This window comes from Rhinatrema bivittatum, chromosome 9 (assembly GCF_901001135.1).
Source record: "Rhinatrema bivittatum chromosome 9, aRhiBiv1.1, whole genome shotgun sequence".
NCBI classification, from domain to species: domain Eukaryota; kingdom Metazoa; phylum Chordata; class Amphibia; order Gymnophiona; family Rhinatrematidae; genus Rhinatrema; species Rhinatrema bivittatum.
In genome coordinates, this window is record NC_042623.1 from 137557671 (window position 1) to 137575085 (window position 17415).

At 39.7% G+C, this 17415-nt stretch overlaps 1 protein-coding gene across 5 annotated transcripts in view; it reads right to left on the reverse strand.

Moving 5' to 3' along the window:
- PIK3CB (phosphatidylinositol-4,5-bisphosphate 3-kinase catalytic subunit beta) overlaps positions 1–17415 on the reverse strand; it is a 430104-nt gene that overhangs the window by 235562 nt on the left and 177127 nt on the right. For all 5 annotated transcript variants that reach the window (XM_029615666.1, XM_029615665.1, XM_029615663.1 and 2 more), the window contains one exon: positions 7675–7861. In XM_029615666.1, coding sequence (XP_029471526.1) covers positions 7675–7830 — 156 coding nt within the window. In that variant the 5' untranslated portion in view covers positions 7831–7861. The remainder of the gene's footprint in view (positions 1–7674; positions 7862–17415) is intronic.

Sequence of the window (17415 nt, forward strand, 5' to 3'; positions counted from 1 at the left end):
AAATTTCATCTGCCATGTGGATGCCCAATTTTCCAGTCTCACAAGGTCCTCCCCTGCAATTTATCATAATCTGCTTGTGATTTAACTACTCTGAATAATTTTGTACCATCTGCAAATTTGATTACCTCACTCATCGTATTCCTTTCCAGATCATGTATAAATATATTGAAAAGCACGGGTCCCAGAAAGATCCCTGAGGCACTCCACTGTTTACCCTTTTCCACTGAGAAAATTGACCATTTAATCCTACTCTGTTTCCTGTCTTTTAACCAGTTTGTAATCCATGAAAGGTCATCACCACCTATCCCATGACTTTTTACTTTTCCTAGAAGCCTCTCATGAGGACCTTTGTCAAATGCCTTCTGAAATTCCAAATACACTACATCTACCAGTTCACCTTTAGCAACATGTTTATTAACTCCTTCAAAAAAGTAAAGCAGATTTGTAAGGCAAGACTTGCCTTGGGTAAAGCCATGCTGACTTTGTTCCATTAAACCATGTCTTTCTATATGTTCTGTGATTTTGATTTTTAGAACACTTTCCACTATTTTTCCTGGCACTGAAGTCAGGCTAGCTGTTCTGTAGTTTCCCGGATTGCCCCGGAGTCTTTTTTAAATATTGGGATTACATTAGCCACCCTTCAGTCTTCAGGTACAATGGATGATTTTAATGATAGTAAAAATCTGTAACCTAGTAGATCTAAAATTTCATTTTTGAGTGCCTTCAGAACCCTGGGGTGTATACCATCCAGTCCAAGTGATCTACTACTCTTCAGTTTGTTAATCGGGCCTACCACAGGTTTACGGTGATTTGGTTTAGTCCATCTGAATCATTAACCATGAGAACCTTCTCCGAATGGATATCTCCCCAACATCCTCTTCAGTAAACACAGAAGCAATCGTTTAATCTTTCCATGATGGTCTTATCTTCTCTAAGTGCCCCTTTAACCCCACGATCATCTAATCGTCCAACTGACTCTTTCACAGGCTTTCTGCTTCAGATATATTTTTAAAAGCTTTTACTGTGAGTTTTTGCCTCTACGGCCAACTTCTTTTCAAATTCTCTTAGCCTGTCTTATCAATGTCTTACATTTAACTTGCCAATGCTTATGCTTTATTTTATTTTGTTCTGTTGGATCTTTCTTCCAATTTTTGAATGAAGATCTTTTGGCTAAAATAGCCTCTTTCTCCTCACCTTTTAACCATGCCTGTAATAGTTTTGCCTTCCTTCTACCTTTCTTAATGTGTGGAATACATCTGGACTATGCTTCTAGGATAGTATTTTTTTTTAAACAATGTCCACGCTTCTTGCACACTTTTTACCTTTGTAGCTGCTCCTTTCAGTTTTTTTCTTAACTATTTTTCTCTTTTTATCAAAGTTTCCCTTTTGAATGTTTAGCACTAGAGCCATGGATTTGCTTACTGTCCCCCTTCCAGTCATTAATTCAAATTTGATCATATTATGATCACTATTGCCAAGCAGCTCCACCACAGTTAGCTCTCTCACCAAATCCTGTGCTCCACTGAGAATTAGATCTAAAATTGTTTCCTCTCTCATCTGTTCCTGAACCAATTGCTCCATAAAACTGTCATTTATTCCATCCAGGAACTTTCTCTCTCTAGCATGTCCCGATGTTACGTTTACCCAGTCAATATTGGGGTAATTGAAATCTCCCATTATTACTACACTACCAATTTGATTAGCTTCCCTAATTTCTCTTAGTATTTCACTGTCTGTCTCATCATCTTGGCCAGTGGACGGTAGTATACTCCTATCACTATACTCTTCCCCAACACACAAGGGATTTCTACCCATAAAGATTCGATTGTGCATTTAGTCTCATGCAGTACCTTTATCCTGTTGGACTCTATGCCATCTTAGACACAAAGTGCCACCCCGCCTCCCAGATGCTTCTCTCTTGTCATTGTGATATAATTTGTACTCCGGTCTAGGACTATCCCATTTCCATCATATCTCTGAGATGACAATTATTAGGAAGGGAATAGTTAATAAAACAGAAAATGTCATAATGCCTCTATATCGCTTCATGGTGATACTGTACCTTGAATATTGTGTACAATTCTGTTCGCCACATCTCAAAAAAGACATAGTTGCGATGGTGAAGGTGCAGAGAAGGGCAACCAAAATGATAAAGGGGATGGAACAGCTCCCCTATGAGGAAAGGCTGAAGGTTAGGGCTGTTCAGCTTGGAGAAGAGACGGCTGAGGGGGGATATAATAGAGGTCTTTAAGATCATAAGAGGTGTTGAACGAGTAGATGTGAATCGGTTATTTACACTTTCGAATAATAGAAGGACTAGGGGGCATTCCATGAAGTTAGCAAGTAGCACATTTAAGACTAATCGGAGAAAATTCTTTTTCACTCAACTCACAATAAAGGTCTGGAATTTGTTGCCAGAGGATGTGGTTAGTGCAGTTAGTGTAGCTGGGTTCAAAAAAGGTTTGGAGAAATTCTTGGAGGAGAAGTCCATTAATGACTATTAATCAAATTTACTTAGGGAATAGCCACTGCTATTAATTGCATCAGTTGCATGGGATCTTCTGAGTGTTTAGGTAATTGCCAGGTTCTTGTGGCCTGGTTTGGCCTCTGTTGGAAACAGGATGCTGGGCTTGATGGACCCTTGGTCTGACCCAGCATGGCAATGTCTTATGTTCTTATGTCATCATTCACTGGTATACATTCTAATAAAATTTAAAAAAAAAAAAATTCTCCCATCTTACTTCTTAGACTTCTGGCATTAGCATACAAACATTTCAAAGTTTGTTTTTTGTTTGTATTTTCATTCTGCTTTTCAATGATAGGGATAAATTGGATGTCATAGCAGAGGACACATCTATCATGGGGGTCTGTGATGGACATGGTCCTCATGCATTGGGGACATTGCTTAAATCCTGAGATGGACATGTCATCATAAAATAAATGGGACACAATGTCGAAATTGATGGCGGTGGCAGCCAGGCACCGAACGCACTACCGCCCAAAGGTATTGAAGCAAAAATAAACTTACCAATAACTGATGAAAACACTATCTAGGATGCTAAAGGGAGAACCGGGGGCACCCCGTGTCGACTACGTGAGGCAGCAAGAAAATTCTCATGAAAACAAAAAGTTTTCCAAAACAGGCCAAGTAGGTCAAAAGTCTGAAAAACTGAGGCTCTTACTTGACCGCAAAACATCAGGCTCTGCGGAAAAGAAGAGACTGAAGGGGACCTCATATGGACATGTGGAATAATGCATGCTGAGCATGCTCAGTTAGGCTCAGTCAAAGTTCTAGAAACTGATAAGTTTTCTGTGAGAGGCTCCATCCAATGTTGTCACCCTATGTGTGAGGAATACCATTCTGTTTATCCTCTGAGAATAATTGTATCACACACTGCCAAATAAAAATTATTTTCAAAAAACAAAGAACCTAGGAAGTAGAATAGGTGGGGAGAACATGAGAGGATGGGGGGATACAGTATCTTTAGTCCTAAGCAGGGCATAGGAGGCAGCAGCAACACTGCAGCAGGGGGTGAAGGAATGGATAATAATGTTTAGGGCTGAGAGACAGGACTGGGGTGGGAAAAAGGGGAGAGAATTGAGAGGGCTGAAATAGTGCTGGTGAGGGAGGCACTAGAGAAAGAGAGGGAACTGCATCTGGGTGGGATGGGGGCATACAGCAGGAGAAAGAGGGTTGCACAAGGGGGTGTGGGAGGGAGGAATACATAGCAATTGAATTTCATATCTTGTGGGTAAATACTGAAGGAATTTAAATTCCTATGCATATTTATTGTGAGTATCCTGAAAACAACTGGCCATGGGTTTGCTAAGACAAGTCTGGGAAGCATTTACATTAAGGTTCACAGAACACAAGACCATAATATATTTATTTTAAAAATTTGTAACCCACTTATCCACAATTTTCAGCGAGTAACAATACAACACACATAATAGAATTAACATAACAAGTAATCAATGAAAGCCACAGACAATCTACCCAGAATGCCTGCATACTAGTTTAGGCTTGTGACCAACCTGAAGGGCAAAGGAAATTATCTATGACTACCAGACGACAGATCAAATGCACAGGAAAAAGGAAGGCTTTTAATAATTTCCTGAAATGCAAGTAATCAGTTTCCAATTTCAAGGATCCAGGAAGCTCATTCCATAAAGTTAGACCCACTACTTGAAACATTTGTATAAAACAGTATCAAAGTAGGCTCTTCAAAACATGCGCTTCTTGGCTCTATTGTACCTTCTTTTGCTCAATTCTTTTATTTTAATACATATTTGAGGACTGTACTGTGGAGATGGCTTATATCTATCTGTGGGAGGAAAAAGGATCGGGGGGGGGGGAGGAATCATTTCATAATTTCACAGGTATTTAAACTAGAAGAAAGGGGTGATGAATGGAAGCTGACTGACTCAGGCCATCTCCCCCCAAGGAAAGAATGAAACCAGTGAAAAAAAAAGACACAATAGCAAGGATCATACTAGGCTCCCAACAGGATAGATAAGGTCAGCAGGTATGAGACTACACAGAGGATAGACAGGAAAAAGAGAAATAGCTGATAAGCTATGAGCACAAAATGTTCATAGTTAGGCAATAAAACTGCAGTTCTACAAGCCTTTGTGGAAGAGGCAGATTCAGATATTGTTGCTATCCCAGATATGTGGTTTAAGGAGTCTCAAAAATGGGATACAGCCATATGGGCTATAATCTATTAAGAAACGATAAGGATGGCTGAAATGGGGAAGCAGTGGCTCTATGTAAAAAAAAAAAAAGAATAAAAAACATACCACCAAAGCTAGTAAAATGCAGGACATGTGGGGAAAGGAAGCAGCAGCACTGTGAGATAGCTTAGAAAGGAAAGACATCACCTTCCATCTACACCAGTGTGGTCTATAGAACAAGCGAACAGAGACCTGGCTAATTAATTGGATAAAGGGTATGAATGGAATGTGGTTTACTTGTATTTCAGCAAAGCTTTTGATATTGTCCCACACAGGAGGCTCATTAATAAACTGAGGAACCTTGGGGATGGGACCCAAGGTGGTGGAATGGATTAGAAAGTCAGTGAGTGAGAGAGACTGAGGGTTTTGATAAATGGAGTTTACTTTGAGGAAAGAATTAGTGGCATGCCTCAAGATTTGGTCCTAGGGCCAATCCTGTTCAATGTTTTTGTAAGCAATATTGTGCAGGGGACAGGAGGAAAAAAAAATCTTTTTGTGGATGATGGTACGATACAGCAACACAGTGGACACAAGTGAAGGAGTAGGTGAAACGAGAAGTGATTTCAAAAAGTTTGAAGCATGGTCAACTGATTGGTAGCCAAAGTTGCAATACAAAATAATTCAGAGATGCATTTTGGCCACAGGAATTCAAGGGAGTGATGCACAACAAGAGGAGAGACACTGATGTCCAGGATGCAAGAAAGAAACCTTATCCAAAGATTTCAGGATAGAGAAATATTACAAGGCAGTGGCCAGAGCCAGAAGTCTGCTAGGGTGAATAAGGGAAAGAATAACTAGTAGAAAAGAGGTGGTGGTTATTCCATTGTACAGGTTGTTAGTAACACAGTAAACGACAGCAGATAAAGACCAAAATAGTTCAACCAGTCTGCCCAGCAAGTTGTTTAGGGTTGTAACTGCTGCTCCGTGCAGATTATCCCTATGCAGAAATGTTACACCAGGCCAACTTCAGCCCCCCAAAAGAGGCCAGGTTTTCAGGATATCCATAATGAATACGCATGAGATAGATTTGCACATTATGGATATCCTGAAAACCTAGCCTGTTTGTGGCACTCGAGGACTAGAATTTGCCATCACTGTATTATACCAAAAGTTACCACAGTTTGCCCTGTTTCTTCATTTTCATCCTCTAGACATTAGGGCTCCTCTGTGCTAAGGCCATCCTTTTGAATTCCATTACTGTTCTTGTCTTCATCCCTTTCAGGACACTCCAGGTTATCTACTGCCCTTTCCAAGAAAAATATTTCCCAATATTATTCCTGTCTACCCTTTTGGAGTTTCATATCATTTACATCAGAAAAGGTTTGATTATTGTGCATTATCTTTCAGATATTTAAAAATCTATCATATCCCACTTCTCTCACCAATCTCCTAATTTAGGCTCTCAAGTCTCATCTCATGTGTTTTTCGGAACAGATCCTCACACCATTTTGGTTGCCTTTCTTTGGACTGTTTCTGTCCTCTCTCTATCCTTTCAGAGATATGGATTCCAGGACTGAACACTGAACTCCAGGTGATGGCTCACCAATGACCTATGCAGGGCATTACTACCTCCTTTTTCCTGCTGGTTAGGTCTCTCTCTCTCTATGCAGCTCAGCAACCCTCTAGCCCGAGTCAGTGCCTTGTCATGTTGCTTCCCTACCTTCAGATCATCAGATGCTCTCATTTAGAAGTCTCTCAGTCCGTACATATTTGTCTCTCACCATCCTAACATGAACACACTCCCAGGCTGCTCATTTTATTTATGAACCTCAACTGTGGAACTGTAACAAAAGCTTTGCTGAAATCCAAGTACATCACCATCATGTGCTCTACCTTAATCTAATTCACTAGTCAATGAAAAACAAAATCAACCAGATTAATTCGATACGATCTTCCTCTGGAAATACCATGTTGCTTTTGATCCTACAACCCATTGCAGGGTCTCCATTAATTTCCCCACCCCCAAGGTAAGGCTAACTGGGCCTGTAGCTTCCAACCTCCTCTCGCATACCACATTTGTGAAGTGGGACCACAAGTAATCTTCCCCAAACTTGTGGCACCACTCCTGTCTTCAGAGATCTATTCAGCAGTTACCTCAGTAGACTCATCAGCACCTCTCCAAGCTCCCTTATTATCCTATACTAAGGGAGTAGTGTGTCCAATTTTGGAGGCCTTAACTCCAAAGGATATAGATAGAATTCAAGTAGTCCAGAGAAGGATGACCAAAATGGTGTGAGGTTTTAACAGAAGCCATGGGAGATGAGACTTAAAAATCTAAACATGTATATCCAGAGGAGAGGCAATACAGGGAAATAGGACAGAAATAAGTACCTTAAAAGAATTAATGCGCAAGAAGCAAACCCATTTCAAGGAAAAAGAAAGTCATGCTATGAGGATCCAAAGTAGTAGATGGAAGAGCAACGTCAGGAAATATTTTTTCATGAAAAGGGTGGCAGAAGTATGGCATGCCCTCCCAGAGCAGATGTTACTGGCTAAAACATTAACAGAGTTTAAAAGGGCATGGAATAAGCAGAGGATCTTTTAGTTGCTAAAAGTGGAAAGAGAAGAAAGCACGATTCATAGACATGTTTTAAGCATTCATAGCACCATACAGGATTGATTCAACAGAGCATCATTTTCTGCAATATGGTGTTACCTTGAAATTAAGCAGTCAAGAAATGATATGCCCAGTGCTACTTTTTGAGATTTCATAGGATAAATCAAGAAATATACAGTAGTTATGTCCTGAGGGGGAAGCCTTCAGATAAACAGTTGGCTAGGATTCCTTATAAACCTAACATGCATTTGAACTGCATGTGCCACTCTGAGGAAAAAATGCTCAACAATATATCTGACATGATAAAAAGAATATGGATTTTACTGATTTCACAATAACTTAACCTAGCTTCTCGTTTTAGAAAGCAGTGTTGGTTAACTCACCTGTTTAATATGAGAAATAGTGGTTTCACGAGGAACATCCAATTGGATATATATTCCAGTGGGCAGCAAGCAGTCCACAGCAATGGGGCCATCAGCACTTATCTGGGAATCCACTGCCCAGATGTCAAGGCTGTCAGTCACGGCAGGAGGCATCATGAGACTTGAACACAATCCTAACCATAAGGCTCTGAGTAGAAAATAAAATACAAAAATACAGCACTTAGTAGATATAGGAAATGTTGCTGGTCGTGTCTCTTATTTCTTTTGAAATTTTCTAAGTTGGCACTTAATTTGGATAACTACGTACACAAATAAAAAGTAAACGAAAACATCAGTAAAATTAAGAGGCTCTGAAAATACCAAGGCTATTTTTTTTCAACATGGCAATTTCCTTCTATTCCTCTGGGCCTCCAACCCAAACAAAGCCAGGGCTGGGATTCAGTGCCATGAGTCTACATTCACAATCACCAAGGAATCGTTCCCCCCCCCCCCCCCCACACACACACACACACACAATTTTACTTTACTAACTCACTGCTTCAAAAGTCCTTAGCAAATGACAACACACATCTAAATCTTGCCACTAGATGTTGCTCTTACACAATGAGTATAACTCCCTTCCACAGCATTACTAGCCCTGGCCAACCCAAGAAGTGGAGAAGCTGAGTTGGGAACTGAACATATATCCCGCTACATGGCAGTCACATCACTGCCTTTGAGCCACTCAGCTGGCCAAGGGGACAATTTCCAATATGAGTACAATGGTCCTAATTTATCTTCAGGGCAATCCATCTTCCATTCTTAATCTAGACTGAACTCAAATCTACTCACTTGCCCTTGGATAGGGGGGGAAACACCTGAGAGGAAATGAAAAATAGCAGCAGTAAGGGCACCAAAGCACGCTTGAAACATCAAGTGGGGCTTTAATTATTTGAATCCCCTCCTCTTATCTAGCTGAGTCTCATAAACCAAACGGCCTGAGCTCAGGTGACTCAGCTCTCTTAATCTCAGCTGTTGGAGCTTATGAGTGTCATGGAGGCACTGCTACTGAATGATAGTCTCCCTCTATTCTATTTTATCGTTGTTTTATATTTCATCTAGATATGTCTTTTCCCCTCCCTCCCCACGACCTTCCTCCCCCCTTTTGTTATTGCTCCATTTTGGTTCATTCTGTATTCTGATTCTTGTTTCTGCTATTAATGTTTTTATTTTGTTATATTGTTATATTGTTTTATATTGTTTTATATCGTTTTATTGTATTTCCCGCCTGAGTTCTCTGTAAACCGGCATGATGTGTTTCACGAATGTCGGTAAATAAAAGTTAATAAATAAATAAATAAATAAATAAAAATCTCACGCCCACAAACTGAGTATGTCATGTATGGTGTTTCTAATGGGCTTGGCTCTAACCTGAAATTCTCACTTGGCATCAGTCACTGACTTAGCCTCAGTCATTTTTTAGGCCAAAGCTTCTTATTCTATGGATTAGGTATAGAACTACATATTCCAAATGTTTTGGATTACTGACTGCATTTTTACATTTTTAAACTATTTTCAGTCAAACAGCAGCTCAAATAAAGGATCAGACTAATGGGGAAGTTATTAATAAAACTGAGCTACTTCAAGTTCAAAAGTGAACTCAAACTTCTAACAAAAGTATCTCAGCTTCCCAACAGCAGATTAAAGCAACAGCTCGCTTCCATTAGCCATGCTCAGATACTCATACACTACTATGTTTTTCAAGGCTAAGCAGTGCATATAGATAAGCCAGAATGCAAAAAAGATATAGAGGTCCATATTCAGCATGTTTGTCTGACAGCCACTTACATAGCGCAATAAGATTTTGGCCAGTTAAAAACGCATCCAGCTGCGTCAGAGGTTGACCAAAGGCACTCCAGAGTAGAGCAGTGTTATCCGGCTAAATCATTCGGATAAGGTCAATTGTCAGCATTCTGGCCAAGGTAGCCAGATAAACGTTAGGACAGCCGAAGAGCAGGCCTAAAGTTTTTCAGATAAAAAAAACTTTGCCAGCTGCCCAGTAGTTGAATATGGGCTTCCAAGTTGTTTTGAGGACAATTTTCAAAACCCATTTACCCAGATAAATAGATTGCTTGAAAACTGCCCACCCTGTATGCTGATAATAGTACACAATGCTCCACAATACAGATACTTTTACCCACATATTTTCTTGGAGGCGTTCCGAGAATGGGGGAGGCAACAACATGCATATGTTTTCATGTTCAAAATTACATATGATTGGGCCAGAAAAGTACCCACAAAAAAAGGAGGTACAAATCTTTGTACATGCATTCTTTCTCTTTGGAAATTGGTACAAAGCCCTGGATAGAAGCACTTGCAAACTTTACATCAGATCACATAGTTTTGGAAATTGTCCCTTTAATGATCATGCACTAGATATAAAAACACATGCACATAAATCCACTCTGTTCGTACACGGTATTAATTTCCCTGAAACAGGTTAAAAAAAAAAAAGATTAAGGTAATAAAAATTTATATTAGTTAAAATGCACCACCATGATCTCTTTATTGAATGATATCAAAGCTGGATTTAAAAAAAAAAAAAAAAAAAAGTATTCCAAGAACACAAAAATGTAGAGAGGAATAACAAATGGGAATGGCCAGAATCTAGCTAGAACTGAAATGTAAAGCAAACATATAGCATGACTTCTTCCTACAGAGGGCAGCACAAATATCGCTCTCAGCAAAGAAACCAAAGGACTGTATTCAGAAATACATTAATTAAAGCATAAAACTTTAGACAGCCACAAACAGGGGATGCTCATTTTGCTTGATAGACTACTAATAATGGGGTTGATGCAATAAGCTGCACTAAGGCTTAGCACCCTGCTTTAGTGATAGTTTAAAGCATTTTTTTGCAAAGCTAAAATAACTTTCAATGCAATAAAGATTTTAGTGCTGAAAAGGTGCTAACAGCTGAGACTGGCAAGAGCAGCGAAGTACTAGATTTACCTGCAAATGAGAATGTAACTGAGCTTTAGCACAGAAAATAGCTAGCAACTCATAAAGTGCAGTAAAATTTCAGAACTAAACTTCTTTACCACTGATTTTTTCCATCTTGGTAGGGGATGAAGTAAACTAAACTAAAGTTCTACTTCAAGGCTCAGCGGTGAAGTAAGGCAGAGAGGCCATTTTCATTGACAGGAGACACTCAGTCTCTGCTGCTCTTCCTGCTTTTTCTGGATGGAGATAACCTTTTGTTTTTAAAATGAAATATATAACCCTTAAGATGTTATGACTGGAATTACAGGTAAGACAGGAAAAAGAACTGGCACAAGGGAGCCTCTGGCAGATCGAAGCATCCCCAGTTTGGTTTCCAAGGAGCAGGCACAGGTCATAACATATTCTGTCCATACACCTCACTAGTGGGACTCTTAGGAGGAGATGTAATTTACCCTTGAGCTGAGCAGGTAAGCGCGATCTTGGTTCCGTACGACTTGCTCAAGGCTGGCACAGAACCTAAGGCGGCTCATGGGTGTGCTGTACCTGGCCTGGCAAAACTCCTAAATGTACTTCATTTCCTTGCTTCTGGATTCTTCCTAAACACTGTGCATTTAGTGGGAGGTATGCAACAGCCCACTTTCTTATATCACTAAGCATTTGCTGCTGGGGAAAATCTAGGGAAAGCAGAAGAGCACTGGACAAAAATAAAAGGAGATAGTATAACGGCAACCAACATTTTTCTTAGGAAAGTAAAAGAAAGAGGAAATAGAGGCTGCTATGGTTTTCTAAAGTAGTAGGTGAAAAGGTAAGGGAGAAAAGGTTAGCGTTCATCAACTACAAGAGTCTGCAGAAAGAGGAAGACAGAACAATATCCAGAAAAACTGAGAAGTTGGGAAAGTGTCAGGAATGCAAAAATTGAAATAGAAGGAAAAAGCAAATACAGTAAAACAGGGGGATAAGACCATATTTTGTTTGTAGATTAGTGACAGAAGGAAATGCAAAAGTGGCATTGTGAAACACATAAGCGAAGGGGAGGAATATGTAGAGACTGATGAGGAAAAAGGAAAATTGCTTAAACATATTTCTGTTTGGTGTTTGCTATGGAAGGGCCTGGAGCAGGATCACATAAAATTGGAAATGAGGTAAACCTCAATTGATTTTTGGAACAGTGTGTTTGTGAGGCGCTAACTAAAAGTAGATAAGGCGATGGGGCCAGATGGGATACATCGAGGGCACTAAGATGTCCTGGCAGTTCCACTGGCTGACCTTTTTAATGCTTCTTTAGAGTTGGGAGTTGTTTCAGAGGACTGGAGACAGGCGAAGGTGGTTCCTATGCATAAAAGTGGAAGCAAGGAGGCGGCTGAGAACTACAGGTCAGTTTGTCTGACCTCTGTGGTGAGACAATTAATGGAATCACTGCTAAAATTGCAGACAATGGGTTTTTTTGGAATCCAATGAATTGCAAGATCCAAAGCAGTATGGTTTTATCAGAGGTAAATCTTGTCAGAAGAATCTGAATGGAGGTCACCTGATACACTGCTAGGGGAAGGGTGCAAGCAAATTTGGCTCTCCCGGTCTTCAAATAAAATCCTGTGCTAACTGTTTTCTGAGCACCTAGGCACTCACTATTACTAAAGACTCACAGAAGATGTCTGCGCCAGTTTACTGGGTAGACAATGAGGAAAAGGTGCGGCGGAACAAGATGGATGCGGATAAGGGCCATCAGGAAGAAGAGACTGCTTCGGATGATGCGTGGCCTACACCTGCTGCACCCTTAGATATGACACAGACTTTACAAAAAAATGTTTGCAGCCTTCTCCAAGAAACTTACCACAGATATTACTGCAAAACTGGGAATGGTAGTGAAGGTGGCCCAGCTGGTGGCATTAATTCAAGAAAATACAACCCCCTACAGAAGAAACGGCTGACCATGTGGCAGATCTCAAACTTTTCTTGACTGGAAAAAAAATTGATTTCCTGGAAAGGAAGCTTCTAACGCTATATTTATATTCCACTTTTCGGAAGCTTACTTCTACAAAAGAGAAAATTGATGGCACAAAGAATCGTGGACTTCACAAAAATATTCGACTGGTGGGTTTCCTGGAGCTAGAGGAGGGCATGGATACTGTGCCTTTTTTTTTTTTTAATGGCTGCAAGAAGCATTGAGCCTACAGGTGAAATGTGGTCAATTTAAACTCAAAAGAACACAATGGGCCCTGTGCCCCCCTCCCATGGCTGATGGCAGGCTGTTCGCCATTATTATAAAATTTCACAGTTATGCAGCTAAGAGTCATAGACAGAAAGAGACAGCATGAGGTAGTGTTTTATCAATAAAAACTATTTTTTTTGTTTTGATTTTGTTTTATTTTGGGTTTTGTTTTTTTTTTTTTATTTCCTGACTTCTCCCAAGCACTGCAGAAGATACGCACAGGATTCCTGGAGGTTAAAATAGTTCTGTATGCCATGCTTTACCCTGTGCGGCTGAAAGTGATTGTAGAGAACAAAGCTCATTTCTCTGCATCAACAAGAGTGGATGTTCAGAGGTTTCTGAGCTGTGCCGGAGGTTTGATCGATTCTGCAGCACTACTGAAGTCTCTCTTGCAAGAGACATGAAGATACTGTCTGTAGTCAGTGACTACTTAGTAAGACTGACTGCAGAGTAGCATTTTTAGAGCCACTGAGATTGCCAAGCCTCCCTAGAGAGGCGACTGAGGAATTACAATGTCCTATTACTGTAGACGAGGTGATCAAGATGCTTGATTTAGGTAAGAGTCCTGGTCCTGATGGGTTCCCATTAGATTATTATAAAGCACTTTGAGTTACTGGCTTTATGATCTTTGTGATCTTTTTAATTTCCTTCGGTCACCAGAGAACCAGGTGGGAGGCAACAAAGAATAGTAGTACATGGAGTTTTCTTTGAGGGGATGTTACTAGCGATGTGTCTCAGGGGGAGATCGGTCCTTGGACCTGCTCTTTTCAACATTTTCATGAGACACAGCAGAAAGATTGTCAGGGAAGGTTTGTCCTTTTGCAGATGATAAAATCTGCAACAAAAGTAGACAGCCAGGAAAGGGTGCCGCCCCTAGCCTCCCTGGTAAAACTCTGCACTAGCTTCTTAGCAAAGAAGCATTCTGTCAGGTCTTCTTGTCTACTCCTGCCATGCTGGCTGCCACGTTGCCATGTAACTAGCCTGCTTGTCTGGCATATGCGATGAAACCCATGAGTTGACTGGAGGTCAGAGAGAACTATCTGCAATATCCCTGCTGCAAATAGAACTCACTAAATCATCACCAGCCCCTCATATTCAACCGCCATGTATTTGGGGCCACTGATATCTTCAGCAATTCAAGGGACCGTTTGGGATAAGGTCCCAGAGGTGGGCTGGTATCCCGATAGAATGCTCTTCTGCTTAGGAAGCCAAAAACTTGAAATGAGATCACTGCACACGAGATAAAGCACTGGCTATGTCGTTGAAAGCACCTGGAACATGCCTAGCGGTTAAATTAATATTCAGGACAAAGATCTGAATACCAAGACCCTAAGGAGCTCAACTGTACCTGGGCATTTCGCTGTTTACCTACAACTACTGTTTACCTGTTTAACTACATTCACATTGTCAAAACACAGTTCTTCTCATGTTAGCCAGACCCTGACCCCAAACAAATAAAGCAACCATTACTCGGAACAACTCAAACAATGCCACGTTGCAAATCCATTCCAATGATTTCCACTTAGGTGGCCAAGGGGCAACACACAAAGCTCCTTGAAAATATACCCCAAATCCCACATCATCAGATGCAGCAGGAGTAAAAAATTCAATGACTGAACTGAAGACAGTGGGTCCTTGCCAGATACAAACACTCTTAAAATCCTCCAAAAAACCAGGACCACACCTTCATATCTACCTTCACAGGTCTAGTTATTCAGATGAAATGACTGGAATGAGAAATGTCCCTGGTTAGGTTAACTAATCTCCTAATGAAGACCCTGCCCATGGGAATGACTCTGGAGGCAAAGTTCAACTGATCCATAAGGGCCTGCACTTGCACAAGATCATCTTTTTAACTTGCAATGCCCTGAGTAGTTCATCCTTTGGTTTCTAACTTTCTCCTGCAGGAATCAGGAAATCATCAATTTTGAATACAATTCAATACCCAAAAAGATAACTGTTGCAAGGCCCTCTCTCAACTTTCTGCTAATGGGATGCCCAGGTCCTGAGTGATCCTGCAAAAAGCTGAGGAAATCATCCAGATAATAAGACTCATTGCAACAGAGATGTCCCCTGGGTTGGTCAAGCCAGCAGCAACTAGAGAGGGGGTCTGCACCCACTCAAAGCTGCAATTTCTAAAGAGGGCAGCTGACTGTATGTGGGGAGAAGGGTGGAGGCTAAATTTGAAGCTGGTCAATGAATTAGGTGAAGCCAAGCATGAGGATGAGAGTAACAGTGCACGGTTTATAAAGATTTCAATGTTATTGGAAGAAAATCGTTGGTTAATACACGAGTTGATTTTACTGTTTTAGGTATTTTTAGAACCCTAACAGAAGCAGTGCATATTTAGGTGATAGGAGTAGGTACTAGTTTGATATGTTTTATGACTGTTTTATGAAAATGTATTAGTTATTTTAGGAGGTTTGTAAGTCTAGGCTTTTTAGAATTGTTTAACTTTTACTAAGTTGATTTTATTGTTTTTAATGTATATTATTTATTGTTGTAAACCGTTATGATGGTTTCCGAATGACGGTATACAAAATCCAATAAATAAATGAGAGAATCAGCATTATGGAAGAGCTGATTTCTTACAGCAAAAGGCCAAAGACCCTGTTTTCATATCACAAATGTTTTCAACAATGCTCACAAACTGGCCCAGAGACACCACCATCCAGTAATTATTGTTCATATCTGGTCAACTCTTTACCAGATGAGAATAAAAAGAAAATGATTAGAAATCTAAACTTCTGACATAAAGCTGGATATAAGTCATTGTGAAGATTAAATACATATACATACTCACAAATACAGATTTACACAACAAATGCATTTAAAAAAAATTGTTATGCTCTGCACTACTTGATAGAAGCATTACAGATAACATCAGGGGCAAAAGCAAACTATACAGAAGAAATGAAAAAAATAATTTGACAATAAGAAACTTGCACAAATTTTGATACTGATCACTGGTTCCATTTATAAGATAGTGCTGCCAAATACACACATACACACCAAAGATTATCTACATAGCTTGGGTTGGTTGCATTTTCAAAGTTTTCTAATTTATTTACTGAGTGCACAGTTTTTCCCCTCCTGACCCTCCTGTAATTGTAGATGTCTATGGCATCCACTTTTAGTTTTGGGAATCCTATCTGTGTGAATCCATTGAAGCTGCTTGCTTAATGAGAAAGTGAAATTATGTACCTGTAGTTGTGATTGCCTAATGAGCAGCGCGCGATGATTCACACAAACCGCTCATTTCCACGCATGAAGTTACAACACTCAATTTTGTCTTTTAGCTTTGCCAAAGAGGAAACTGGGAGTTTGAGTGGCCCATGCCAGTCTGTTGCCTGGTTACTTGGCAACCGGTACAAAAAGTACCAAGTTTCCAAAACTGTCTGCTGGGAAGCTGCTTCAATTGGTGCCATCCGATGATGGGCATCTGATGATGTTGCCCATCCATTTCAATCTCTGAGCTGCTGCTATTAGAAAACCCCAATTACAAGGAAGCCATTTTAATTATAGTCAGGGAGACATTTTGGACATGACAGCTCTCCTTAGGTCAGTATGAAATTAAATAAAAATCAAGATGCATAATCCACGTTATCATTTTTACATTCATCAGTAAAGTTTGCAAATGCTGTTTTTGTATACCTTGGCATGTGGCTTTATGTAATGCCAGTTAATAAACACAGGGTGATGCACTGTTTACTTGGTCATTGTGGATTATGCTTGTATATTTAGATCATGTTCATTTTTTCTTTTTGTAAAGTCTGAAATGTTTTAATATGTTAAAATGTGTTTACATTAAAAGTAGTTGAGGATTCATGCTGAGCATCTCTCAAAACGTTTACACCAGCTAAAGAAATGCAGCATAACTAATGGCTTCTGGTTTTCAGATGAATGAATGTAAAGAGTCAGAAAACTAAGTAATCTTTTAAACAAAACTATTACATTGAAGGATTTTTTTTTTTTTTGCAGCTCATTCCATAGCTTTCAGATATGCTGACACTGCAGTCTTGAACCCATCTGTTCATCCCAGATTGCTTTTTATGTCTGGAATTTATTATTTCCAGGTAGTTGGTATCTTTTGTAATGGAGAGAATAGGTATTGGAAAATATTTAGCAGAGGATCAGTTTTCTCAACTACTGAATGTAATTTGGGTAATCTGACGAAGAAATTACATGCTTTGGTTCCTCACTATATGTGAAGGAATACAGTAGACAGGCATGGAAAATATTTATAAAACTTGAGCACAAGCCATAATTGTTAGACATTGAGGGGAAATTTATTTTTCCTTGTAACTATATATATGTTTACATATACACAGACATATATATATATTCATGTATATGAAAATACAACTAAATCTTCAAAAAGAGAAGATAAAGCTGAATAGATTTAATGCAAGAGTACCCAACAGGGTACATCAATAACCTGATGAATTATCTCTTTTTTTTTTTAATTATTTGTAGCTATAGCTTAGTAAACCTGCCCTTGCTTCAGACAAAGGATAAAGGCATTCTTTCAATGATGATAGTTGTGAATC